This window comes from Setaria viridis, chromosome 6, assembly GCF_005286985.2.
Source record: "Setaria viridis chromosome 6, Setaria_viridis_v4.0, whole genome shotgun sequence".
Lineage (NCBI taxonomy): Eukaryota > Viridiplantae > Streptophyta > Magnoliopsida > Poales > Poaceae > Setaria > Setaria viridis.
In genome coordinates, this window is record NC_048268.2 from 3,589,211 (window position 1) to 3,616,455 (window position 27,245).

A 27,245-nucleotide genomic window follows, 5' to 3' on the forward strand; every position below is an offset into this window, starting at 1 on the left:
GCATGATGCAGTATGTATCATTGAACAACTAAGTATTTTCTAAATAGAATAAAGAAATATGCGGAAGCAGCAAGTCAGAGGTTGATGGAATCATCGGTGCCGGCAGTTCACACACCACATGACACTCCATTTTGAATTTGAACTCTTTTACGGTATAAAAAAAACTAAGTATACATCTAAAATCATAGCGAGGCCAAGCTCGAGAGCTTCGCGCAAACAAACTGGGGGGGGGGGGGGGGGGGGGGGGGGTGTTTGATGTCTTAAAAACGCCTCTCGTTTCTTTGTTTAGATCACCCACAGCAGTTGTCATTACAAAAATATGGAACCAGTTACGCCCATCCACAACTGTCCAACATCATCCACAGCGCACTCTTAAAGCAGGAGAAAAATTACAACCCCTCGCTATACTAAGATTGCCCGGCTTCGTCTTGTCCACCTTTTTCGCCAGCTTCGTCTTGCCCAGCTTTTTCCGCGGCTTCGCGCTTCGCTTTGTCTTCCGCAAGTCTATCTCTAGCAAGCTGCTGAACATACTCCTGGGCAGAGACTGCCCAGAGACGCCTGAAGATTTTCAGCTTCGTGGTTTCCACGCCCTCAGACCTGAGCTCCGCCCCGAGAGTAGAAGCAGCAGGAAAGTTAATAGTCATCGGCCGACAACGCCATGAAATGGTTGCAGCCCTCCTTCTCGAGAAGCTGAAGTGTGCTGTCAAGACAAAAAGACGCGGCGTAGTCGTTCAGGCCAGAGATAACTTCGGGCAGGACTTCAAACTCCTCCCTCATCCAGTCAAAGATCTTCACAACATCGCCATCACCAGGATAAGGAAGAGGCTCGGCGCCAAAAACTTCCAGAGCAGACTTATAGTTCTCATAAAGAACAGCAAAATTCGCCCTCAAAAGGTCGTCAGCTTCCTTGATAAAATTTGTTTTCTCCTCGAGCTCCGGACCAATAATCTTTATTAACTTCGCCTGCTCGGCGATGGTCTGTGCATCCTTATCCGCAGCACTTCGAAGCTCATCAATGATCTTGGCGTTATCTTCAAGATTTTCTTTCAGCTTCAGATTCTCCTCCTCAAGACGCCCACTTTTATCCTCGAGCTTCTCGTACTTTTCCCCAAGCTCCTCGCAAGTCTTCATAAGAACATCATTATTCTCCTTAAGCCCGGAGTTAATGCCTCTGAGCTTATCCTTGATGCCATCCAAAATCCTATTCTGCTGCTCAAGATCAGCAACTCTGGCCTCAAACCTCGTCATTTTCTCCATTTGCGCGAGCACGCCCCTCTCTTGACTCTCCACCCTCTCCATAGCAACGTCAGCTGCTATAGCAACCTGCAAAGAAGCATCGCGTAAATAGCAAAGCCAACCATCAACCTCAACCACAGAAAAACAAAGATAGCAAAACCCCTGAGCTCACCTTCTTCCCGAGGCTGGCGCTCAACCTCGCTAAATCTCCATCACCCAAACCCCTAGCCAACTCCTCAAACTCTGCCAAACGCAACGCGGAAAGTTAGACAAACAGCGTATAAGAAAAAACAAAAAAAAAGTAACACCATAGGCAACCACCTTTAAGATCCAACACCCTATCAGCACTTTTGGCCACAGCCACCGCTTTCCCTTCGTCAACAGCCGCAGCATCCTTAGAGCTACCACTCCCCCCAACAATCACGCAATCAGCTTCGCCGCCGGCACTCGGTCCTTGAAAACTTCCCCCATCATCCGTATCTGCGGCACGCTTGCCGTCAGCCACGTCAGAACCCCACACCAGAGACAGGTTATAAGGATTATAATCCTCACCTGCCCCGGCCGCGTGAGCCGCGAAAATCTCCTTCCTCAGTGTCGTCCCAAATGCCTCGTTGAAGCCCTTCAGCTTCGCAGGCAATTCAGCATCTGCAGCGTAACGTTTAACTTTCAATCTCAGATGGGACTCCTCACAAACCTCCCCAGGACCAGCCATGGTTCCCTCCAACTCCAGCAAAAATCGCTCCGAAGCGCCGTCGTACCTAAAAAATCTCAACATAGGCAAACGAACGACCACATCCTTACCGGACTTAGTCGCCTCGGAAGAGGGATCTTTCAGCTTCTTCACAAGGGTGTCCACCATCTTCTCCTTCTCCCGTGCAAGCTCCGCCATAATCCTCTCCTTCTCGGTTCGGGGCTCCGGTCTCGGGCTGGCATCCTGCGCCCGCTCAGGCAAAACAGCTTCGGAGACGGATCGGCTGACGGCGGCCTCGGGCGCTCGCGCCGAAGCAGCGGGCGGCGCGTCCTCACCCGGGACGGCAGACGGCACGGATAAACCGGTTCCTGACAACAGACGCCTTAACCTTCTTTCCCGCCACCGCGCTTTTCGCCTCAGGACCCGTTCGGAACGCGAGGCGCCCGCATCGAAATGGGAATAATGAGCTTTGGGTCCACCGCAGAAGAGCCCTGCCTCGCGCTTGTAACGCCTCCTGTAGCCAGCAAAGTTGCGGCGACACTGGGAGCACTCAGCCCCGCTTTCCCTTTCTTCTTTTGAGACTCGAGGCTACTTGTTCTCTGCTTAGCCTTCGCAGCCTCGCGTATAACAACAGTCTGAGAAGAACTCCCCTCCATCTTCCTCCTCTTCCCCACACCGCCGCCCCCCGCCCCACGAGATCTTTTCCCAAGTGAGTGCACCCGAGGTGGCACATAAATCTTAAGCGCCTCAAAGACACGATTCACCCGACGATCGTGCTTCACAATCTTTTTTAAATACTCCACCTCCATCTTCGAAACAGGACCTATGATGTCCACAGCATGCCTCTCCACCTCCTCAACATACACCTCGCCGACCATCTCCGGAGGAAGCTCCGCATCAATAACAGGGTAAGGCATAGGACTACTCTTCCACGGGACCTCCCTCGGCACAACATCAATGTCAACACAATGTGCAGAAAGCGTCCAAACACTGCAAGCAAGAAACTCCTCCACGAGGTCGCGTCCACTAATCGACCCCGAAGCGGCCAAAAAGGCAGCTTCGCAATCTCTGACAGCCTTAGACCTGGCAAACTCCGAAGTAGTGGCAACATCCAAAGGGCCCAGAGGGGCGTAGAAAGGAAACCCCAGGTGACCGCCCCCCCAATCTTTACATAAAACCAATGACTCAACCAATCGTCGTCCCACCTGTTCCTCTGCGCAAACGACAGTTCAACCCGCTTGATCTTCCTCTTGTCATTTTTCCTCCGAGTGTTGAAGGTACAGCACCCGAAGTGATTTTCAAAGGTGCCGACTTCGCCTTCAAACACAACACGTTTCTTCTGAATGTGCAGTTCGAAGAGCTGCACGAAGCCATCAGCATCAATGCGCCCGCCAAACGTCCTCTGCACCCAGTAAAATTTTGACAGAGCCACGAACGAGTTGGGAGTAAGATGGTGCAGCTTCGCTCGATATCGGTCCAAAATAACAGGCAGCCGGCCATTGCATGGGAAGCGCAGCCGGGCGGTAAAGAAGTCCCTAAACACGACAGCCTCGCCATACCTAGGCTCAAGGACGACCTCATCTCCAGGTGCTCTGCCAGCACCAACGGGAAAATACTTCTTCTTCTTGAAAACCTTTATGTTCTTATCTGTGACCAAGGACCGCCTGAAGCGCATGGTAGGAACATACTCTTCCTTCCCCGGAACCAAATTAGCCACGTCCGCCTCAACCCCTTTGATATCCTCACCGCTTCCAGCTTGGTCCCCTCCGCAATCACCTTCCCCGACAGCAGATCTAAAACCTGAGACACCGCTGCTCGACGAGCCCTAGTCGCCGGAGGCCAAACCTGAAACCCTGGATCCACCTTTCCCAATTTCTCCCTCCTCAGAAATAGCCTCAACGTCAATATCCTCAGACCGGCCAGGCCACCCAGCCTCGTCGCAAGGCCCAATCTGAGCCGAGAGCTCCTCCGCAGACATGAGTCGAGCAGTCTGCTTGATGCGAGCCACCTATCAAAGCAAAAAGAACAAGCCCCCTAAGAAAAGAGTCCACAACCCAACAAGCAAAAGACCAGAGTTAACCGAAGCAAAAAAACAAGTTCATTACCTTCCGAGAGAGCGAAACAAGAGCTATCCTTGTGCAGAACTTACTCCCGCCAAGTCCTCAAACAGCAAAGACTTGCGTAGCCTCGTAGGAGATTTTTTAAACCCGAGGGTAAGTTCAAAAGCAACCCCGCCTCCCCTTTTATAGCCGCGGTAAAAAGGCTCCAAGCGGCGCATGTAACCGCGCGCCGCATGCGAAGAGTCGTCCAGTAAGAGCCTGCCACGTCACCACCCAAAAAGGTAATTCTTGGCTCAATTCGAACTGACGCTCGAGGGTGACATTTTTTTGACTAAGATCCTTGCTTCGCGGGTTCGGTCATCGGTGTCTAACCTCGCCTACGAGGGGCTACTGTTGGGGATCAACCAAAAGAACTCCCAACCTCGAGCGATTTCAAATCGAGACTCCACCCCTCAGCCCCCTCGCAAGCTCCTTGGCTTCAGGAGAACGTTTCCCCGCAAGGAACTAACCTCGGCCCGAAGCCGAAAGACGTTGGATAACCTTTGAGCTGACTAACCCTAACCATGAAATGTTCAGTAATTCTACCATGAGTAGGGTCGACGTCATCTACAAATGCGGCGGATACGTGACGCGAAGCACCCCCATGTGTGCGGTCAGAAGCTAAGAGGCCAATCGAAGCCGGAATGACTTCGGTTGCGACCTCACCTTCCCAAAAGCCCGAGGCCGATAGAAGGTAGGCGCGAGAAGCATGACAGCCAAAAAGACAATCCTGGAGGGAATCTACACTGCATGTAGCAGTTGGCAAGGGTAATGTAAAGTGAGTAGGGTGGTGAGTACGGGGTCTAAATGACATTCTTGTAAGGGATATCCCTAAGATATAGTGGTTGAATAGGGTTGTTTAGGGTACCTAAAAGTATCACTTTATGACACTATATAAGAGGGTTTCAACCAACTGTAATGGACACACACTATTCATTGATAAGACCACTCGTGGAAAAGATTGTGAGTTGTTCTAGTCCGAGGTTAAGAAGTTTCTTTCAGATTCGTATGTTGTGATCCAACTTCCCCCGAAGTCGAATCCCAACAAACGGCATAGCATTGAAGTCTGAAACTGAACTTGGAAGTGTCAAGTTTTTGGCCGTGATGTTCAGAGCCTTTGATCTCCCAAACCGTGCATTCCCTGAGAAAAATTCCTATCTATCAATTGTAGCTCTGGTACATCTGCAACTTTGGTTAAAGGTTCTTGGAGAGTTTGTGTATGACTTTGGACAAGAATCATCAAAGAAGGGGCTGAATTTTTGTGCATTTTGGAGCTCTACTTGACGGCAAGCAACTTGTCTGCTCCACCTGTTTGCCAGCCAGCTCCACCGCCGGTCACCGCTTGAGCTGCTGCGGCCAATTTTAACCGTGCCACGCGCCAGTTCGCTAGTGCGATAGCAGCAAGCAGGCAGACTGAGTGGTTAGTTTTTGAAGTTTAACCCTGCGGCCTGCCGTCTTCGTCATCTGCTCATTCTATCTGCTTCCTGCCCAAGTTCCAGCCGCCAGAGCTCGTCGCCAGTTTCACCGTCGATAGGCCATCACCGGTCGATTCCTCTCACTCACAGCACTGCAACGCGGCGTGCGGCAGTTGCGGCGCGGCCCGGCTCCGACGAGCGGCAGTGGAGCGGGCGACGGGTGGGCAGGGGCGGTGGCGGTGGGCAGGGCGAGGGGGGCCCCTGTCCGTCGACGCGACCCAACCGTGGAGGGCAGGGGCGGCGCTGCCACGGTGGGAGGGGGTGACGGGAGGAGGAGGGGGCGACGGGAGGAGGGCAGGGAAGGACAGATTTGCATTGGCTCAACGCTTCCCTGGCCCCACCTGACAGAGCCACACCACATCTCATCATTAAATAGTCTGGTTGGAAGCCGAACCAGGCTGTGGCACCAAACGAAACCCTCGCTCCGATCCGATCCACCGCGCCCGCGATGCCGCCGCCGCCGGAGCTGATGGAGGAGCTCATCGAGGAGATCCTCCTCCGCTTCCCACCGTCCGATCCCGCGAGCCTCGTCCGCGCCGCGCTCGTCAGCACGTCGTGGTGCCGCATCGTCTCCGGCGCCGCCTTCCGCCGCCGATTCCGCGCGTTCCACCGCACGGCGCCGCTGCTGGGCTTCCTCTGTGACTCCAGGGTGAAGATGGACGGCTTCCGCCCGGACGGCGTCCTCGTCCCCACCTCCTCCGCCTTCCGCCCGCGCGAGCCTTTCGCCTGGTGGCAGCCGTCGGACGCCCGCCACGGCCGCGTCCTCTTCCACGACTGCTCCTCGTCGTCCTACCGCCCCCACGTCTGGAACCCCATCACCGACGCCTGGATCACGCTGCCCGAGATGCCGAACGATGATCGGGACAACATCTCACTCGGCTGGACATCACGCTGGACATCCGCGGTGCTATGCGCTGCTGCCGCCACCGGAGAGTGCGACCACCTCGACTGCCACGACGGACCCTTCACCGTGGTCATCGTGGGTTCCGACGAGGATGAGGAGGAGATGTTCTCCTACGTCTACTCATCGGAGTCTGGCCGGTGGAGCGAGCCGACCTACGCCGATTGCCGTAATTATTCTATCAGTTGGGACAACAGTGTGTTAATGGGTAATGCGCTCTATTTCAAGATTGACACAAACAACTGCAGGATCCTCAAGTATGATTTGGGAACACGGGAAATGACTATGATGGATCTGCCTCGTTACGAGGACTATCATGCATCCTCAGTACCTAGTATTCAGCTCATGACAACGGAGGGTGGTCGACGGCTGGGATTCATAAGATTGGAGGACACACGGCTTTGCCTATGGTCAAGGGATGATGAAGCTGATGTGGGATGGGCACCGAACAGAGTCATTGAGCTCGAGAAGCTTCTCCCCTTTGATGTTTCGTTGACCTATGATACTTTTTTGCTTGGCTTTGCAGAAGGGGTTGGTGTCATTTTCATGCGCGTTGGGGATGGGGTCTTCACTGTTGATCTAAAAAGTAGCAAGGTGATGAAGGTATACGAGGGTTTGATCAACTCCGTTGTTCCGTACATGAGCTTCCGTACTCCAGGTACTGATTTAGGCACCATGACAATCTTTTTCAAGTAGAACTTTGCGTATTTATGCTAAAAAACAATGCACACCGATTCCATACAAGTCCATCTCTGTTTTGAGAAGGGGGTTTATGGGGCTTATCCATTGTACAACGACTGTCCTAGATGGATGATGGGGTCTTGACTCTTGATAATCGATCTAAATGTTGGATAAATCAAAATATTTGTTAGTTGATCCTAAGCGCAACAGAAGTGAGTGGCAATTTATAAACTTTGTTTGCAAATTTAGGACCGGATACAATGATATATATAAATATGATTTTTTTTTTATTTTGACAGGTTAGTTACATGCATGGGTTTGTACATTTGTATCCACCTCATGGGTAGCTGAAACCCTGCAAGCCTGCATTTTTCTTAGCTATGAATGCTTAGTTGTGTCTATGTCACTTAGTAACATGGAATTATGGATGAAGGTATTCTCCATGCTAAAGTAAACAATTAGTGGTGTTTCCCAAGAGTTATGAGTCCATCTTCTCTTGTCGATCGTGTTGGTACTTGTGGTAGATGAAAATAAAAATTTATTATCCAGTAGAAATTTGATTACTCAACCATGAACCATCTGATTCTAGTTTCAATTTTTCTCATTTCTGTAGCATTGCGGTCAGCCTCTACAGATGCGAGACCATAATCATCGGATGCGTCGAGTGCACCCTTCTAAGCTAAGGGGAAATAATTGAATGGTAGTGAGCATTATATAGCATGTGCTTTTTGTCAGGACAGTACTTTAGCATGCATTCTCTCGGACTAGTTTTGAATTTAATTTGTCGACCTCAAGGGTTTTGCGGATTGCATAAGATATTTCATGTCTCTGAAACACTTTTCAGTTGATGATTGGTGTCGAGTATCGTGGTCATCTGTAAACTGGTAATAATAGGCCCTGCATGATCCTAATCCATATTCAATCCAGAGCTTTAGACTGCACTAAAAGCCTACAATAATGGATACCGTCTCTTTCATGCGAGGAAATCTATGCTCGAGTCGAGAGAATGCATTTGAACTTGAAACACTGAACTTTCTTTGGAGCATCTGTGTAGTAGCATTAGTGAGTTCTTCCATACCGTACCTTTGAGATTTTTGTGTTTTGTTCAAGAGGTTGTTTCTCTTGAATGAATTTGTTAGCTTGGTCCTTGGTGCCAAGTTCAAATCATGCTTGTATGTGAAGTCATGTTAAAGTTCTGCCTAAATCTTCTTGGTTGGCCATCCATCTTGTGTAGCTTGAATTGGTTGGATAACCAGCATCTTTTTTTTTTGTGTGTGTGACCAAACTGGTAAGCATCCAAGATCAAACAACGCATTATGGGGACTGATAGGGCCACGGAGGCACACGACTTGGTGGTTGGCTCGGTCAGCGGCGATCTCGCCGCCGGCCGCGGGAGGTAAGAGTGGCCGGCAGGAGCACGGTGAACAGCTACAGTGCTGTTGGCCGTGAGGGAGGTGGACCGTGGGGGCAGGGGTAGCGGTGTGCTCGCCCAAGGAAGAAGAACGGCTGTGAAAGGAGGAAGAGAAAGGAAAGGGCCTATCCCTTCGTTTGCTACCAACACGTCGCCACGCATGAGCGCTGGGGAGTGCCCCCCCCCCAAAAAAAAAATCTGTCTGGCCCCACCTGGCAAAGCCACGCCTCATTAAATAGCCTGGCTGATTTGAAAGCCGACTCACGGCCTCCCGACCGGGACCAAGCAAAACCCTCGCTACGCTCCGATTCGCCGCCGCCGCCTTTGGAGCTGATGGAGGAGCTCGTCGAGGAGATCCTTCTCCGCCTCCCGCCGGCCGATCCCGCGAGCCTCGTCTGCAGGCCGTGGTGTTGCCTCGTCACCGGCGCCGCCTTTCGCTGCCGGTTCCGATCTGTGGGTTCCACCGCACGCCCCCCATGCTAGGCTTCATCTGCGATGACTGGGAGGGAGACAAAGACGAGGAAGATGACGACAGTGGGGAGGGCATCTTCATCCCCACCACCCCCTCCTTCCGTCCGTCACAGCCACGTCGTCCTCCATGATTCCTCTCTGTTCAATCAACCCAAAGTCTGGAAACCCATCATGGACAGTTGGATGGGGCTGGATGATCCGTTCAATCAACCTCTTGTGGAGAATGCGCTCTACTTGATGTTTCAGAAGAATGATAGAATCCTCTAGTATGATTTGAGAACGCGAGGAATAACTCCGATGGAACTAATATCTGAACCTTTTGTTGAGCTCATGGCGATGGAGGACGGTCGACTGCGATTCGCAAGATTGGAGGACTCGAAACTTTGCCTATGGTCTAGGGATGATCAAGATGTGGGATGGGTGTTGAGTAGAGTCATGGAGCTCGAGAAGCTTCTCCCCTTTGATGCCTTGTGGGCCTACAAAACTTACATGGTTGGTTTTCCAGAAGGGGTCAGTGTCTTTTTTTCGCAACTGCGCGCCTTAGCACGTATTTCATTAAGCAGGAAGAGAGAAGAACAAGGTACACCGTTTTAGAGTTACAAGTGGTCATCTAGAAAGATGACCTTAAGAGCATTGCAGAGAGAGCTGCTGTTACATGTATACTACATCGCGACCTGGACTAGCAGCAACAACATGAAGAGGTCCTGAAGCATTCCCCGCACTGGAACCTGTCGAGGCAAATGGTGCCAAACAACTGAAGTGTGCAGAAACCCACCTCGACGCCTCATCTAATGATCGCCTGCATCAATTGGCTTGCATTAATTCCTGTCTGTTCTGTTGAAGGTCCTAGCATTTCGTTCTAGCCAGATACACCAGGAGACTAGTACAATCATGAAGTCAAGAGTTTTTCTGTCTTCCTTGCGCACACGTCTCCTGGCTTTCATCCACCAGGCGGCCAGTGTTTGCTCATTAGGTGATGGGAATAGAGTCTACCAAGTTAGTTGTGATAGGCATTGATGCCAAATTTGCTTTGCGAAAGAGCATCGAAGTAACAGATGATTAATCATCTCTTGCTCTTGTCCGCATAAGCAGCAGCTGTCATCATCCTAAAGGTTATGTCTCTTACGCCTTGCCAGCAGCGACCATGTAGTGCAAGCCATAGGAAAAAATTACATTTAGCAGGGGCTCTTGTTTTCCATAGAATCTTAGTTCCTGGTATCCCATGTTGACCAATAAAGAAGGCTCTGTAAGCACTTGCTGTTGTGAAGGGGTCAGTGTCATTTTCGTTGATCTTCCAAGTAGCAAGGTGGTGAAGGTATACGAGGGGTCGATCAGCTGCGTCGCTCCACATGAGCTTCTGCACTCCAGGTACTAATTTTATTAGCCATCCTGACAATCTAGCTTTTTCCAGTTACATCTTTACTTATTTGTGATCAAGAACATCCCAAATTCATTGAAGAAGCTAAGGCTGTGTCATCACTCCTGCCTGTGAATGTTTTGAGAAAGGGTATACTATTAGGTGTTATCCGTATATAACGTCTACTGGATGGACGATGATGGGTCTCAACTTTTGATAACCGATCTAATAATGTTGACCAAATTTAAATGAGAACTTAACATTCGATTTCTGCGGTAAATCGGGATATGCCGTGTTTCATTGTCTCCTGTTGTGATTACTGAGTGCAAGACCATGTGGCGATTATTGAGAGTAGAAATTTGATTCCTCAGCTTTCTGATTTTAATTCCATTTTTTTCTTTTTTCCTGTAGCATTGCGGGCAGCCTCTACATGTGCAAGACCAAGATCGAGTACCTCACGTGTACACTCTGTCTTCTTCGCGACCGTGCCTTAGCACGTATTTCATTAAGAGGGAAGAAGCAAGATTACAGTTTGGGGCTTTGCCATCTAGATGGGATGACCTGCCCTATAGAGACATCATTAGTAAGTAGCTACATCAGCACCGTTGTGCGACCAGTTTACAAGAGCACTAGGATGAGAAGTATCTATAACGAAAGGCAATAAGCTTGTGAACCGTCCAGTAATCCATGCCTAGGTCTCCTCCGAAATCTTCTGTACTAGTTGCGTTACTGTTTGCTCTTCCCTGTTGAAAGTACGCGCACTGGGTTCCAACCAAATGAACCATGAGATCAAAATGACCACCGAGTCAAAAGACTTCATGTCTACCTTGTTGATCTGTTTTCTTGATGTCATCCACCAATCAACCAAGGATAAATCTGATGCTGAAGGAGTCATCAATTGCCAGTTAACCCTGGAGAGGAAAGAGTGCCACACTTGTTTAGAATAAGAATAGTTGATGATCAAGTGGTTGATAGTTTTTGATTCTTGCCCACAGAGAACGCAGACATCATTTTCTTGTAAATTGTGCCTCTTTCTTCTCGAAGCCGTCCGGTAGAGACCATGAAGAGCAAGCCACATGAAGAACTTGCATTTGGCAGGGGCTCTAGACTTCCATAGAGTTTTTGTTCCAGGGATCACGTACTGTCCAATAAAAAATGCTCCGTATGCTGAAGCCGTGGAGAAACAGTGATCTCCCGTCCATTTCCACAGTACCTTTGTCCGGGATGGAATCATCTAACGTGATCGACCTCAACCTCTCTCAGATGTTTAGATAGTCTAGCACGACTTGGACCATCAGAGCTCCAGTAATATCCTTAACCCATCTTCGATTAGCCCTTCATAAACAGTTCTCCTCTTCCAGGTTCTAGGGCCTACTGCTTGAAATAAACAAGGGGCAATCTCAGCAATTGAGCGACCATCAATCCATCTGGAGGGCAGAACGAAGCCTCGTCTAAAGTGTGTTGCATAATTATTTCGGATCCGTGAGGATGACAGAGCAGACGCGTTTTTAGGATACACGTCTCCTTTTATACCCAACAAAGGAGACACGTATTAAAAACCCGCGTCTCTAATGACTAACACACTCATTGGAGACGTGGGTTGATAATATGTGTCTCCTATATAGGTACATAGCAGACGCCGGTGAACTATGAGGGCTTTCGCCAGACAAATAAGATTAACACGCGTCTCCTATGACTTATTGGAGATGCGTTTTGTTCCCGCGTCTCCTATGATGATGTCTTCTTTGACAGTTTCTTACATAGTGTGTGGTAGTAGTGCAGTGGTGTTTTCTTTCTTGGTTAGACATTAGTAGCAACTTTGTTGATCCTTGTGATTGCTACAAACAAGTGTTCGTGAGCACACGTTATATTGTTTGTTTCCTCAGTCAGCTGATGCTTTCGTAATTTGTGTATTTCTGCAGCGTTGGGAGTGGCCTCCATCAGTGATGTGCCTCAAATGCATGACAAAGTTGATGATATCGGACACAGGCTTCTTGATCAAGTGGATATATATTTTTGTAGCGGTAGAGTTGGTGGTGGTTTGGGTGCTCTCCCACTGACTCCTCGGACCCACCTGCCACATCCAACAATCGAGCTGGTTGACCCGGACCAGAAACACGGCCGCCGCCGCCTCATCTTCGAAACCCTCGCTCCGCCGGCCGCTGGAGCGCCGCCAGTCGCCATGGACGCGCCGCTGCCGGACGAGATCATCGACCATATCCTCCTCGGCCTCCCGCCGTCGGATCCCGGGAGCCTCGTCTGCAGGGGCTGGCGCCGCCTCCTCTCCGGCCCGGCGTTCCGGCGCCGGTTCCGCGAGCACCACCGCTCCCCGCCCATGCTCGGCCGCGTCCTCTACTACGACGGCGAGTCCGTCCCGCTCGAGGCGCCCGTGCGGGTGGACCTCGTCGTGTCGCACCCCATCACCGGCGAGGAGCGGAGGCTCACCACGCCGCTGAACCTGCTCGGGTACTGCACCTGGAGCGGGGCGCTGCTCTGCGCGACGCCGGGGTGCGCCCACCTCGACTGCCCGCCCGGAGGCCCCTTCGCCGTGGTGTTCGTCGGCACCGACGAGTCCGAGGAGCACACGCGCGCGTACCACTACTCATCGGAGTCTGGGAAGTGGAGCAAGGCCGCCTCTGTTGCTCATCCCACCGACCGTGTGGCCGAAGGCCGCAGCGCCCTTGTGGGGAATGCAGTCTACTTCATCTGGGAGGAGAGCAACGGGATTCTGGAGTACGATTTGGACAAGCAGGAGCTCTCGGTGATAAGCTTGCCGCCTGTGTGCGAGGATTGGTTCGTCGCACTCATGGCAGCGGAGGATGGTGGATTGGGATTCGCCATTGTGAAGGATTTCAAGCTCCACATGTGGTCGAGGGAGCCTGCTGGTGCAAATGTGGGATCGGGATGGGCGCAGCGCAGGGTCGTCGAGCTCAAGAGTGTGGCCCCTGATCGTGCCCTCTCAACCTTGCCTGCTAGTGTGATTCCCTTTGCTAATGGGTACAGTGTGATTTTCGCATTTACTCGTGATGTTGGGGTGTTTTCTATTGATATGAGGACAGGCCTAATCACAAAGGTGTGCAAGGTCGGTGCCGTCCATGGCATTGTTCCCTGCATCTGCTTCTACCGTTCTATGTTCCAGGTGATGGCCACACACCCTCTTGCTTATATTTCTAGCCTGTAATTAGCCTTGGTTACCTGTGATTTTGTTATTATTTAGGATGAGTAATGTTAATGTGAAAGTATGGATGATGGTACATGTGCTCAACAACGACATTGCGAAAATGCAATATCGCAATGTATATTATAAAAACTGTTTTGTTAATACTGTTAATATTTGTTTTTGGTTCATTCCTAAAATCTGATAGATATCTATGCCTGGGAATCTATTCACCTGTCTGCACTTATTATGGTACAGATTACGGGAATCTTGAAATCAGATCAATATACAAGTCTGGCTAGGTAGTTATCCAGTAGGAAATGACCCCCAAAAACTGTTACCTTCATGATCTCTCATGCCTGTATCTAACTCCTGCATAGTACTTCCCCTTAACAATGATCTCTCAGTGTCCCAGTGTGTCACTTCAACAGCATATAAATGTGGATGATGAATTGATGATGTATGTGCCAAGCAAAGATAGGCAATTTTCTTTATTTCTGGAGTTTTGAGTCATGTTACTTGACTATGGTTATTACAAGGTGGAACAGTGGAAAATGAGGTAGATAGCTAACAATGCAGTTGGCGTGGCCGGCAAGCCCGCCGGTGGTGCCGCTGTTTGTGGCTTGCCGCATAGCCAAGAACGGAGCCGAGCAGAGGAGATGCCGCGTGACAGAAGGGCCGGTGTGCTAGAGATGCGGTGCAGCGGCGGGGGAGTGGCAGGCGCGGGCGGAGCTCAGTACAACGGCGGGCTTGGATTGGCACTGCTGTGTCAGAGTGAAGCGGCGGGGAGGAAAGAGACGGAGGAAATAGATAGGACTGGACAAGGAACGTAAAGGAGAGAGGAAAAAGATAGAAAATAAAAGGAGAGAGAGAAAATAAAAGAATGTAAAGGGAAAAAGTTAGTTAATCTATAAGCTTAGTATTAGTTAATTACTTTTCATTTCACGTTAAATCACACAATAAATTGATGAAATTATACTATTTGATAAGATAGCAAAAGGGTACAATGGACTTTTGAACTCTTGATCCATTCATGAAAAATAGAAAGAAGCCATTCTGCCAAACGTTTTCCGAAACGACTAGAGAAGTTGCTTCACCAGAGGAGCCACAGCTGGAGCCGTTTTAGCCACAGCTGCAACCCTGCCAAACAACCCGAAGTCTACCACGATCAATGTGAACAGAGAGGACATGGGCAGCTCTGGTGTGCAGTTGGCAGCTGTTCAATGGGGCCCAGCTTAATGCTACATTGGACCATAGTCATTGTAGGAATTTCTATATACGTGCTTAATGCTGCGACCACAGTGACAAATAACGATGGTCCTCGTGTATCCACTATGCCGTATAGTCGTCCGCCTTTTGTCTTAGCGTTCTTCGTTCCTATGCGCAGCGCATATAGTACGTCGACACTGCAGTGCATGTCCTGTGATCATCACAAATATAAGCCACTCTCTCAAGGGGCACTTAATTAGGTTATTAACAGCCAGATTCCGATTGACCCCTGCAAAGATACGTACGTACGTGCACGCAACGAGCGCCAGGCCATCGTACATATCATCGTACGTACTATATCACCATCGTGTTACTTAGCTCCTTTTCAGTTTGCCAAACTTTGAGCCACTCGGTCAATAACCCACACATTTCATTCATCTGCTTCAAACGCTAGAATAAAACTGAAAAATAAAGCATATATAGATAACAGAATGTCAGAATGTCATAGATAGGAACGTTTGTCAAGGTTCTACGACTGTGATCATATTGTTGTTGCTGAAACTGTCAGAGGAAGCAGAGTGTACCTAGTGGAATGCTAAGCGGGTGTAGAATTTTGTGCATGTGGAGCTGATGGAATTATTGTCACACGTGATAGGGAAAAATTAGTAGAGATCATGCTGGTTAAAAGGAACGGGCCAGTGCCAACTGCCTGCCAGTCCTGTTCACAGCTATAGTAGTGCCTCTTGTCCAGTCTGCACTTCTGTTACTTGCTCTGTCTGCCCGCCTTTAATTTGCCAAATTTTGAACCACTCTGTCAATAAACCCCGAAGCCGTTGATTGGCCTTCCTCAAAACCTACAAGAGAAAGTGAGGCGAGAACATGAATATATTGTGAATATTGGATGATCTATATTGAGCATCATGAGATATTTATACAGAGATAAGAAACTAATCCGCAATCCTTCCACAACAACCCAGACCCTTTTGGATCATTGCCATAAGTCTAGTAAGTAAAAACATAGCAAAAACAAGGTAAATGTGAGAAATAAGGATTATTCAATTGAGCCTACAAGTAATAATTGCTAAATGAGAGAGAAAAGCTGAGAGGGTGATAGAATAAATGAATAATGAATGCCTACAACTCTGAGGGACAACTTACACATTCAAAATGTTCACAGTGAACCCTATGCTCTGTTTCAAATCTGATAGTGGGACGGTTCGGAAGTGTATTGACGGCAGCATCAATGGCAGCAGCAACATATCGGATGATGCCATCGTCATTATCGTTCATCGGATCATAGTTAGTGTCAGATATGTGGTTGCCACTAATTTTTACCTCAATCTTGCTGAGAGCAGAGAGGTGCTGGATGCCAAAATTAGAAGCACCATTCAGGCACTCCATGTTATGGACAGGTAAGGCAAGCTTGATGTGCTCAAGCTTTGGCATTGATCCTTCTTCAAACTCCAGTGATGTCCCACAGCCAGTGATGAAGAGGGAGAAATACTTCAGAATTCTGAATCCGTTGTTGCCATGGATGAATATCCTTCGGTTACTGCCTCCGGTAGTGGTTAATTCAAGAAAAAGCAAACTGGGTATTGCTCCAAGGATCTCAACATCTTCTGGTCTCACGCAGATGAAGAGCAGTTCTAGCACCTCCAGATTTCCAAGCGAGCCCATCCAATTTGGCACCTTATACACGCAACAGCTTGTGATGGAGAGCTTTCGGAGGCAACAAGGAGCAGTGGGGTGCCATGGATCCAGCAGCAGTGCGTATCTCCCTGTCTGGTAGTCTGAGATAGATAGATTATGAAGGTTGCATGAAGATAATAAAGTTCCAAAATAGCTGAAAATGGCCTCTGGTCTTCCTCCTGAGCAATTAAACAAATAACACTGCAATCTAATTTCTAATGTCCTCAGCTTGGTTAGGTTACTGAATTCTTGTAAGGACTTCCGTTGTTTGTATAGGACCCCATACTGCCTTAGCTCTTCCAAGCTGTGCATCCGTCCAATCATTCCATCTTGAAATCTAGTGTGATGATTAACATATAAATAGGCCAAGTGTTGTAGTTTTATGATAGTGGGTGGCAGTTCATCGATTCTGGTACCTCGCACATCCAGGGTTTGTAGATGTTGAAGTTCCCCTATTTCCTCTGGGAGCTTAGTTATTGAACGTGAGCAGAGACGCAAGTACTTAAGATGAAACAACGTTCCAATACTTGCAATATGATGTTCTGTCATGCCACCGCAATCTCCTAGGTCCAACACACGAAGTGCAGTTGAAGGCAACAAAGAGGTTTTCACAGGCTGTCCAAATACAGTAACTGATCGAACGTGAGACAGAATTTGGCTTTGCCACAGGCTAACATGTTCTTCATCGCCGTTTTTAACACAAAGCCTATGAACCTTGTATTCTGAAGTGTACGCATGCTCTGCGGCATCTAAAGATGTTACAAAATTCTCTTTAACAGCTTCGCATTTGATGTAGTCAAGAATGATGTCATGAACTCTACAAGCCTTCGCCTCACCATACTTTATATCAACAGGTTGGATCATGCTTCTATTAGTGAGATCATTGAAATAACTCTCACCAATTTCATATTTAGTTCGCCCTTCTTCCTCATGGACAAACCCTTCTGCAATCCATCTATTGATCAAACGTTGTTTCTCTATCTCATAATCTTCTGGGAACACACTTAAGTATAATAAACAAGTTTTTAGATGGCGAGGAATATCAAAGTAACTCAGAGATAATATAGTTGTCATATTTCCAGCAGCAGGATTCTTTGCAAATGCAGAACCAATATCATTTAACACCCTGTCCCATTCATTTTTTGTATGCTGATCTCTTAATATGCTTGATATAGTAATAATTGCCAATGGTAAACCATCACACTTTCTTAATATCTCATCTGGAACACTACCCAAATGAGTGCCATGGTTCAAGTTTTCGGAACCAAATGATCTTTTAAAAAGCAACCTTTTGGAGTCGTCGAAACTGAGAGGCTTCATTTGGTAAACATCACCACTTTGGGAAGAAAAGGATAATGCAATTGCAGCATTGCGTGTCGTTGCGATTATTCTGCTCCCCAGATCATTTTTTGGTAATGCAAGCTTGATAAACTTCCATGCTTCTGTGTTCCATACATCATCAAGTACAACAAAGTACCTACGACATGATTTTAACAAGATATAGTTAGTGCTGATAGCAATGCTTAGAATTTTATGGGTCGATAACAATCAATTGTGGAAGCTAGGGAAATGTTGAGGGGTTAGTGCAGGATGATAGGAACCAAAAAATTTAAATGATACTCTTTGCTGGTATAAAGAGTGTTAGCCTAATATGTGTCAAACTATTTCAACTTTTGTTAACATTATGTTATGAATTATTAGATCATTCATGTGAAATATATTGAACTGAAAATGATGATGATTTTTTTTTAAAAAACTGCCCTGTATATTAATTTGGTCCACAACCAAAATTCTGGAACTAGTTTAAATTTTTCCATACCATTGTGGACTTCTTTGTAATTCAAACTGCTAGAGCTTAGTTTAGATTGTGAGCCTAAATTGCAAAGTTGAAAAATGCCACTTCAAAAGTTCAATATTTTGTAGGCTAGATTTCGAAACATTCATATGTTACCCCAGCTGCAGTAGTGCGCAATAAAATTCATCCAGAAAAAAAAAAGCACCTCCTGACTTCCATCTAGTTTCTAATTATAAGGCAGCCTTAACAACAATTGTGCGCACAGACAAATCGAAAGAGGCACACATGTCTAAGTAAAAGTGAATGAGAAATGCCCACACATGCATGTCTTTGTTGATCATACGGTACGAGTGTATCATGCTAGACCTTTTTCACATATTAATTTAGGGGAAGATATCTCTACCATACTTGCTTTCAGGAAATTTCGTGTCAGGCAATGATTTTTTTTCTGAACTATTATTCATTCAGTAATTATGAAAAATTATATTAATAACTACACTCTTATCTTTCTACATGAGCATCTATCTTGGGACAACTTTTCTTAGTAACAGTCTAGGATTTGTGTTGTAAAACAGATTGAGTACCTTGCAACTATGTAAGAAAATAGTAAGTAGAGGTCAAAGTTGTATTTCAATGTCTAAACGCCATATATTTGTGACTGAATATTGTATACTTTTAAATATCAATGGTTTCTCATTGAATTTGGACCTAACATATAAAGCCATTTTCTAAAAATTAAATAAAGCCAAAAACTAATATATTAGCTTTACGTCGGGATGCAATTAGAAGCCGTACTTGCTAGATGTCGGGATCAACACCAACGCCACAACATTTATTTTGCTGCAGACCATGCATACATTATTATCAATGGATGATCAGGTTTACCGTTTATCCTGGAGGTGTTCTCTAAGTTTATCGATGAGCTGCTGCTCATCATCATCCTGTGCCGTCTTATCACTGAGGCCGACTCCTTTAGCAATGTCTCTTAGTATCCTTCCCACATCAGGACTTTGAGAAACCGACACAAAAGCTGCACAAGAGAACTGGCTCTTAATGGTGTTAAAGACTTGCTTTGCAAGAGTAGTCTTACCAAGACCTCCGCAACCAACAATTGAAACCACTTTCAGTTTTGCAGATGACCCAGTAGACTCCATGGCTAACAACTCGATGATGTGCTTCCTAGAACCATCAATGCCTACAAGCCTGTCTATGTCCTCGTAGAGCGCTGGCAGTCGAGGATCAACGAGACAAGTGCTAGAGTGGCTAGATCCCGATTCGACAAAATTATACCTCTTATGCCTCTCGCTGACCTCCATTACACGTTTCTTGAGTTCCTCAATCTGACAGGCGATCTCATGCCGTGCTACCATTTTCTTAAACTTGCGGAATAGCCCCAAGATTCCTGCAAGCCCACCATGATGTTGCTCATGATCATCAACTCGAGCCAAGAAGCTATCCACGCAATCCTCCATGTCGTAGGCCAGCTCGCGTAACTCATTCCTCCAATCTCTCATCAGAGGGCTGAGGTCACGTGCGTCCCCGAGCATCTCGAGTGCGGGACTCATGGCCCTCAGCTCATCTCTCAAGAACTTGATCTGCTTGCTCACACCCCTGAGCTTGTCATATTCTTCCTCCATCAACTTGGAGAGCTTAGACAGTAGCGGTTCCATCACGCCCATGGAGACGCTCACGATAGCACTCTTCATTGCTGCTCTGCCACCACCGACGAGCTCTCCCGTACTTGAGATCTGCTGAGGCGTGGAGTGATCTGACAGGATGCTGCGTCGGATTGTTTGAATGTAACGCCCTAACGCCACTGCGTCAAGTGAAGCTCAGGGCGTGGCGTGGATCGAGGGCGGCTAGCTGAAGCGTCGGACTAGGAGTAGAGCTGTAGGAAAGGGAGGAGCTAGCTATCGAGAGCGTGGGTGAGGTGTTGGTCTCTTGGACGTGCACTCACTGGTGCCTCTTCACTCTTTTTTTTCTTTGAAGGTTGCCTCTTCACTTCAGTGAGCTACTGAAGGTCCTCATCATTCAAAAAGCATTATGGTGTTGTCCAGCTGTTGTTGCACGCGCTGTTATGTCAATCGAGTTTACTACTGCTTGAGTACGACATGCAGAGCTGGATCGCACTTTGCGATATCGTGGCCCGTGCTAAACTGGAGATTTGAGAATTACGGTGTGGATCCTCCTCGTCGTAAATGGGACAGTTCATTATGGATAGATCCTATGAATTTTAGCAGGTGACCTTATTCCTTTTTATACTATTAACTTTTTTTATACACGAGTGACGTGAGGTGGTGATGGAAAAACTCATTCTATTTCTCAAATCGAACATGAATTTTCATTTTTCAAAACAAACACCCTGCGCATACTCTTGCTTTGTTGGATCCTATATAGTAGGGGGGTTTTTTACCTCGAGGAAATATAGGAGCAATCCACTTCCACAGGCCCCACCAGATTATGGGCGAAAACGGGTCGGGTATTTCTCCGACCGGTCGATCGCGAATAGATTCAGATGCTAATAAGATAAAAAAGTAGATATCCTGGTACAATCTTTGACGTCGACATCGAATCAGATGTAAAAAAGCTAGATCAGCCAGATTTTCTCTGATCTTGATACTGTCATTTTTGTATATGTGACAAACAAGGGCACGGCTTCTCTTAGCCTAAAGGACAATTGGATTAGCTTGATGCTAGGATTATCTAGCTTTTTCTAAGCATACATGAAATTGACGTATTGTGATCCCATTATTTTGCCTCCTTTGTGTTCACCGTTATCATGCACTTGCTTCTATTTTAAAATCAATTCCCTAGCTGCTTCCCATTAAAAAAATATCTCCAGCGGACTCTCTAAATAACCCCTATCCCAAGAGGTCAAGTAAAAAAATGCACTCTAGCAGGCCATTTGCTGTCTCCCTATTTTGGGGAGGTCTCCAAATTTCCCCTCCACCCTCCATTCCTAGGGCGTTATTGCTGAAGTTGGAAGCATTTTTGTGACCCTCAAAAAAAATAGAGTGAACCTCCATTTGATCTTTGGAGGCTTTGATTTAATGGTTATTGCTGGAATTGCTCTTAGACCTTGACTCCTACGATCGATACCCATGTCGTGTTCATGCTAGTGGTCAAATAGTATTTTTTTAAGGAAGTGGTCAAATAGTATTACATTTCCATATTAGTCTATATCTATATACTATACATACTATAAAGATCGAAAATAATTAAAGTTTTTTCTTACCTATATTGGGGTCACCGTACCCCTCCAGCCGTACCCCTCACGCTGGATCCACGAAGGCAGGAGGAGGTGTATACCCATAGAAATCAGACTTTGAAAATGTTTCTCCCAGAAAAAAAAACTATTTTTTTTACCCATCTCGTGCCTACCCGCCGCTGTACCCATACGCGTACGTCCAAATTATTCGTCCGCTGCAATTACTCCCTTGCCGTGCCGCCCCACACCAGCTACCGCCGCGCGCCCGTGCTCGGCTCCCCGGTCCTCCGTCCGCCGTGCGCCGCTAGCTCGCGGTGGCCGGTGAGCCACCCGAATGCTCCTCCCCTCCCGAAAAGCCCCGCAGCTCCGCCCCCTACCTTCGCACGTGCCCGTGCTTCATCGCCCTCCCAGACTCCCTCACCCGTCGCGCGCCGCCAGCAAGCCGCTCCCCCGCCCGTTGTGCGCCACCAGGGAGCCACCCAATAGCCCGGCTGCGCACCGGGCGCAGCGGTGTCCCCCGTTCCCCAGCTCGCCAGTCTGGCCTCGTGGGCGCGTGGACCACGGCTCGCTCCCAGGAGGACAGGTGTGCCTCGCTTGCGTGCCCGATGCCCAGCGAGCCGCCGGTCGCGACGAGGCCTCTTTGGCCACAGCTACGGCGGCGATGTCAGCGTGTGCCGTGCGCGTGTGTCCTGCGCCCCCTCCTCCGCAATCCCCATCGGACTCGGCCTGGAAATCTCCGTTGCTCTGGTGACCGCAGCATCCTTCATCCAGAACCTGTTCGTCCCTGACGACGCCCTTATCTAGGTAAGAACGGGTTGTAAAAACGAGTTGCCTGGTGCCCGCAGCATCCTCCATCCCCAGGAGAACCTGACGCTGCCCTTCTCAAGGTACAAACGAATTACCCGTCGCCTGCTGCTTTGTTTGTCAGTTAACAGATCGCAATGTTCCTGAACATGTTCTCATACTCTGGCTCTGATCTGACTAACGTTGTATTGGATTTAGATGACTCTTGAGCTGGCACTATTTGGAGCAGTGCAGCAACAAACAATAAGTACATATGATCGTTTTTCTTAAAGAACCAATGACATGCATAATGGACAACTTAAAGTCAGCAGTCAGCACTCATTCTTTGTCTTAGTCTATCTTTTTATATGTCAGCAAACTGTACGACGATCCGCGCATCTTATGGTAGAGCTACGGGAAGGACTGTAGAGGAAGTGGCAAGGCTGGCAGTTGTGGTCACTGACACTGGACATCGTCACAGCAGAGGATGGGTTGGTATCTCTGCTCATCGTGACGGCAAGGCTATGCAGGGAGACAGAGCTAGAGGTTTAGGAATTGCATTTTCAGTAGATTTTGCATTTTGTGCATATATAGTATATGGTCTCCAAAATGATGATAGCTGAAGTAATTGGAGCTTGGGGAATGTTCCTGAATTTCTGCTTCTACGATGTATGTCATGGGAGTTTGTTCCGGTTGAGATGATGAAGCAAGACCACATTACTTAGATTGGTAGAATTTCATTTGTGTTGTATTCCTTTTACCCCCTTTGCCTGCCCTCTCTCAATTGTATTTTGAACATGTTTGGTTGCTTGTCAAATTGATTGTGAGGCAGTATGGTAAAAAAACAAAATGAATTTGTCTGGAACTAACACATGTTTGGTTGCTTGTCAAGTTTTCGATGATGTAAAATGATAAATGTATATTCATAGGTTGACTTAAACACTAAGGAAAAAAATTCATTGATTGATACACATAGAGTAAATATTTCCTTTATTATCTCTTCATTCTATTTTTAGATAATGGAAATAATTCCGGCTTTAAACCCCTCAAATGAGAGACATCAGACCACCAATATTACAAGCACACTCAAAGTTTAATACACGCATTGTGTTTAACATTATTGACCAATTCGAAAAAAGCAAGGCCATCCCTTCGATCCCTTGGATCATCAATGTATAGCTCTAGACTCCAGAAGTTGGCATGTCTTGACAAACCATTCCCTTTGATCATCAATGTGCTGCAATAGAGCCCAGAACCCCTGCAAAAAAGTTTCTCGTCTACGACAGTTAAACACAATATCATTTCTTGTGAGCCAAATTGCCCAACAATCGCCTCTGGGGCGATGGAAGCGTGGATGGAGTTGGGAGAGCAGGTGAGTGTGCCAGTGTGAGTGGAGTTGGGGATGAAAAAGCACAAGCAGCAGGGGGTTTATGAGTAGAACCTCGTGATCAATGTTCACCACTCACCAGTCACCAGGACAGCAACGATATCTGTAGCCTTCACTGAACCAGTGTGTTTCTGTGAGCAGCATCTCTTTTACAAAAGGGAAGATGGATTCTCTTATCTTAAAAGAACAGAGTTGTGGATTGCTTACTGTTTTCCTGGACCCATGCAAAAGGTATTGTGATGCCATTATCATGCGTCCTAATGTGCGCCATTATTCGCTTTTGCTTTAGAAAGATTCCCTAGCTGTTTCCCATTAGAGAGATGTCCTTTCGATCTTGACTCCGCAACTCACTGCTCGCCAAGTCGCTCGACTGGTTCACATGTCAATGCCACAAGGAATTTGGTATGTATCATGAAAGTTTCTTCAGGCTCTGGTTTATCAATAATTCCTACATACCTAGTTTTCTGGGTTGTATCACTGTAAGTTGTAAGCTAGCTCTCAATTTCACAAGTCGAACATGGTTCAGTGTTCATCAGAACCGGCAGCCAAAGGAGGAGGGCATAATCTGCATATGCAGCACCTAGCTTAGGAAATACCGGTTGTTTATCTCTTTCTTAGTATAGGCCCACATTTAACATTTGTAATCCGGCAAACGCCACAGGCAGCTCGGTGTTCTTTCCAGACATTGTGCGCCTTGGTAATACAAAGGTACATAGTGTGTATCAGGATGGTGCTGTTATTTGGAGCCTGTCAATGGAGCGAAAACGAAGAGGCAGAGCATGTGGATTTGGAAGACTAATTCAGTTCAATCGGTCAAAGATAATAGAATTGCAGTTATTTGTTCGCAATTTTCTGTAATTTGGCCAGTGTCGTCAATCAAAGTAGAAGTCCAGTAGATTTGTTTTTGACAGACGGTTGTCCCTGCAAGGCAAATGATGACCAGAATGGCAAAACAGAACAGAGGGAGAAAAAAATCAGAGAGAGGACGCACCAACCTCAGAGAAGCCAAAGATAGAAAGTATACGGGGAATTTACGGTTTATTTGGAGAGGGATACTGGGAGTGAAGGGACTGAAGATTATTTCCATGTCTACACGACATGGAGAGACTTCAATATATATTTTTCTCATCTGATCTTATACTATTACTGATTGGAGGCTCATTTTAATGCCTTCACGTGAAGCCACCTAGTCATCAATTCGGTATATTGTAATCACTGTTGATAATAATAGATGTTAGATCTAATTTGTTTATAAAAAATTATCCACCTACACCATTATGAATAATTAGACTAAAATAACCCCTATATCATAATTACCCACATCTATCGTTAAAAAGATAGTATCACTTTCAATATTTTCAAAAAATACTTAAAATTGTCACGTTAACTAGAGATAGAGAAAAAAAATCTAGCCATGTATCCATGTCACACGTATTGTCTCGTGGCTCATGTACGTAACTATGCAAATTTGCAACAACTCAGTCGCATAGCTAGCCGCCAGTGGTTCTTCAGAAATTTGTCCGATGGAGGCCCGCAGGGCCCATGTTGGTGTGGCCAATGCATGGTAGGATGGCCCGCACTAAGTGCACGTACCACAGACTGACGTCCTCCCACTATCTTGTACTAGTCCTGAAATTCACTCCACATGGCAGTCGAGCTTAGGATCTGGAGGTGCCACTAAAGCGCTGCAATCATTAAGCTACAAGCTACTAAATACCATTGAAATACCATAGTTCAAATGAGCCATGAGGAGGATGCATATAGCGGAGAGAACTGATTGACAAGGAACAATTCGTTGTTTGGAGGAAAAATAGGTTACTAGCATCCTCAAGTGTGGCATTCTGTGTACTCGTCTTTGATTCACCAAACCTTAAGCCATTTGATCAATGCCTCGGGCCCCATAATCTTTATTGACGACCTCCCCCAATGCCTAGATGAAATGCATAAACAAGACACGAACAAGAGCATGTCAAACAAAGAATTATTCAATCTAACAACCAAGTAAGTGCTGGCTAAATAGAATAAAGAAATATGAAGTGGTCTCAAGTCTCAACCAAGAAGGTGATGCAATCGTCGAAGCCTGCAATTTTTAGAGAAAATCATGCATTCAGAATGCCCGCATCCATGCCATGCCGTTGTTTTGTATCTGAAACTGGGATGGTTTGGAAGTTTTAATGCCTTGCAAAGCATTTGATGGTGCCGTCCCTACTGTCTTCATCAGGATTGTGGTTCCTCTCGTCGTCGTAGTTCACAATAAAAACAACCTCATCCTTGGTGAGGGTGGAGAGGTGATGGATGCCGAAAACAGAAGCACCATTTGGGCACTCCATCTCAAACGCAATGAACTTAAGCTTTAGGTGCTCAACCCTTGGCATTGATCCTTGAAAGGATCGGTGCCCTAAGACGGGATTGAATTGGGACTTTTTCAAATTTCTAGAATAATAAAAGCAAACCTTAACCTAGATTTCTAGTCTTGCCCAATATACAAGGTTCAAACCTAGAAACTAAACACACTAGTAAACAAGGAACCTAGCGAGAAAAGCACACTATCATGATTATCATTTTCTAAGGCAAGATATAAGCAAAACAAGCACAACTTGAACAAGAGCAAAACAACAAGTAAATTGCAGGAAGTAAATGCTCAAAGGAAGTGTTGAAATGTAAAGAGATAGGACACGAGATAACCGGATTTTTTTCCCGTGGTATCAAGGAGTTGACTCTCCCCCTAATCTACGTTGGAGCACCCACTAAGGGTTTTGCTCCCCCTCAAGCCACCAAGACTTGAGTGCTCACTAAGAATGTCCCTTCTCCATCTCCGGAACGGCGGACTTCAAACCGTGTACAAGATCAACCTCTTAGGGCTCCCAAAATCTCCAAGAGCTCACCAAGAACCTCCGGATCACCAAGACCGTCTAGGTGACGTCAACCACCAAGAGTAATAAGTCTCAATGCTTCACTTGACTAGCACTAAGCTCAGCCACGAACTAGATGCACACTTATTACTCTCAAACACTAAGAGAAGTCCTTAATCTTGCAAATCACAAATCACCTTTTGGCTCTAGCACACTCTTATTTTCTCATGGGCTTCTTGAAGTCTTCAGGGTGTTAAGAGCAGCTCAAATGACCTAGGGGAGAGGTATAAATAGGCTAGGGAACACCAGCTAGTCGTTAGAAAAGTGTTGCAGAAAAAGCACACCATCGGATATTTCGATGGTCTCCATCCCTGGAGCGTCAGAACATCCAGTCACTCACGTAACCAAATTCTAGCCGTTAGAAAACTAATAGTGAAAAGGTCATCCGGCATTTGCTCCGACGGTCTTGAGCTAAGCATCGGATCATCCAGTGCTGAAGGGAGTTTGGCCCAAAACCTTCTGTCAGCTTCAATTGAAAATATGCTTCCTCCAACACATTCATCCGACGGTCATCCACAAGGCGTCGGATCATCCGGTGCTGAAGGCCCAAAACTCAAAAACCTTTTGTCAGCTGAAATTGAAAATATGCTTTGTCCGATGCTCTGTACCAATTCATCTGATGGTAGCATCGAAACAAAGGATGTCTTCCTTCAGAAATTTCAGTCCCAGAAAATTTATCCGATGCAACTAAAAAAATAGGACGTCGGATCATCCGACGGTCCCTTTATTTATATAACTTATACTATTCAATCTCCTTTGAGTTTTCATCGATTTGTTTGCTTC

At 46.9% G+C, this 27,245-nt stretch overlaps 4 protein-coding genes and 1 long non-coding RNA gene across 6 annotated transcripts; 3 read left to right on the forward strand and 2 right to left on the reverse strand.

Moving 5' to 3' along the window:
• Nucleotides 1-251: 251 nt before the first annotated feature.
• Nucleotides 252-4,134, reverse strand: LOC117860280 (uncharacterized). Of its 2 annotated transcripts, none has more exons than XM_072294639.1 (5): nt 4,033-4,134; nt 1,789-3,935; nt 1,558-1,716; nt 1,409-1,479; nt 252-1,323 (listed from the first exon to the last, which is right to left on the reverse strand). In XM_072294639.1, exons 2-5 carry the CDS (start codon nt 2,123-2,125, stop codon nt 634-636), a joined length of 1,257 nt encoding a protein of 418 aa, XP_072150740.1. In that variant the 5' UTR covers nt 2,126-3,935; nt 4,033-4,134; the 3' UTR covers nt 252-633. The 2 variants fall into 2 exon arrangements, with proteins under 2 accessions (XP_072150740.1, XP_034599436.1); XM_034743545.2 differs by lacking the exon at nt 4,033-4,134 and having other exon boundaries at nt 1,789-1,881; nt 2,038-2,610.
• A 1,144-nt stretch (nt 4,135-5,278) lies between these two features.
• On the forward strand, nt 5,279-8,125 carry LOC117860789 (uncharacterized). Its single transcript, XM_072294511.1, has 2 exons — nt 5,279-7,060; nt 7,697-8,125. The coding sequence occupies exons 1-2, from the start codon at nt 5,950-5,952 to the stop codon at nt 7,729-7,731; spliced, it is 1,146 nt and encodes a 381-aa protein (XP_072150612.1). The 5' UTR covers nt 5,279-5,949; the 3' UTR covers nt 7,732-8,125.
• A 4,379-nt stretch (nt 8,126-12,504) lies between these two features.
• On the forward strand, nt 12,505-13,503 carry LOC117860790 (uncharacterized). The gene has a single exon (XM_034744168.1). It carries the CDS (start codon nt 12,505-12,507, stop codon nt 13,501-13,503), a length of 999 nt encoding a protein of 332 aa, XP_034600059.1.
• Nucleotides 13,504-15,144: 1,641 nt separating this feature from the next.
• Nucleotides 15,145-20,182, reverse strand: LOC117859802 (disease resistance protein RGA5). The gene is made up of 3 exons (XM_034742982.2): nt 19,058-20,182; nt 15,847-17,854; nt 15,145-15,542 (listed from the first exon to the last, which is right to left on the reverse strand). Exons 1-3 carry the CDS (start codon nt 19,876-19,878, stop codon nt 15,417-15,419), a joined length of 2,955 nt encoding a protein of 984 aa, XP_034598873.1. The 5' UTR covers nt 19,879-20,182; the 3' UTR covers nt 15,145-15,416.
• Nucleotides 20,183-21,568: 1,386 nt separating this feature from the next.
• LOC117859913 (uncharacterized) lies at nt 21,569-23,028 on the forward strand. Its single transcript, XR_004641332.2, has 2 exons — nt 21,569-22,267; nt 22,383-23,028. It is a non-coding gene; the product is annotated as an uncharacterized lncRNA (long non-coding RNA).
• The last annotated feature ends 4,217 nt before the right edge of the window (nt 23,029-27,245 follow it).

Excerpts from the sequence above, each read along its gene's own strand:
- LOC117860789 (XM_072294511.1), top strand. The coding sequence starts at position 5,950 with ATGCCGCCGCCGCCGGAGCTGATGGAGGAGCTCATCGAGGAGATCCTC. Across the intron at positions 7,061-7,696 it reads CATGAGCTTCCGTACTCCAG|CATTGCGGTCAGCCTCTACA; the intron begins GTACTGATTTAG and ends TCATTTCTGTAG.
- LOC117860790 (XM_034744168.1), top strand. The coding sequence starts at position 12,505 with ATGGACGCGCCGCTGCCGGACGAGATCATCGACCATATCCTCCTCGGC.
- LOC117859802 (XM_034742982.2), bottom strand. The coding sequence starts at position 19,878 with ATGAAGAGTGCTATCGTGAGCGTCTCCATGGGCGTGATGGAACCGCTA. Across the intron at positions 17,855-19,057 it reads GAACACCTCCAGGATAAACG|GTACTTTGTTGTACTTGATG; the intron begins GTAAACCTGATC and ends ATCATGTCGTAG. Across the intron at positions 15,543-15,846 it reads ACTGTGAACATTTTGAATGT|GTTTTGAGGAAGGCCAATCA; the intron begins GTAAGTTGTCCC and ends TTTCTCTTGTAG.
- LOC117860280 (XM_072294639.1), bottom strand. The coding sequence starts at position 2,125 with ATGGCGGAGCTTGCACGGGAGAAGGAGAAGATGGTGGACACCCTTGTG. Across the intron at positions 1,717-1,788 it reads GGCTCACGCGGCCGGGGCAG|ATACGGATGATGGGGGAAGT; the intron begins GTGAGGATTATA and ends AGCGTGCCGCAG. Across the intron at positions 1,480-1,557 it reads TAGGGTGTTGGATCTTAAAG|AGTTTGAGGAGTTGGCTAGG; the intron begins GTGGTTGCCTAT and ends TGCGTTTGGCAG.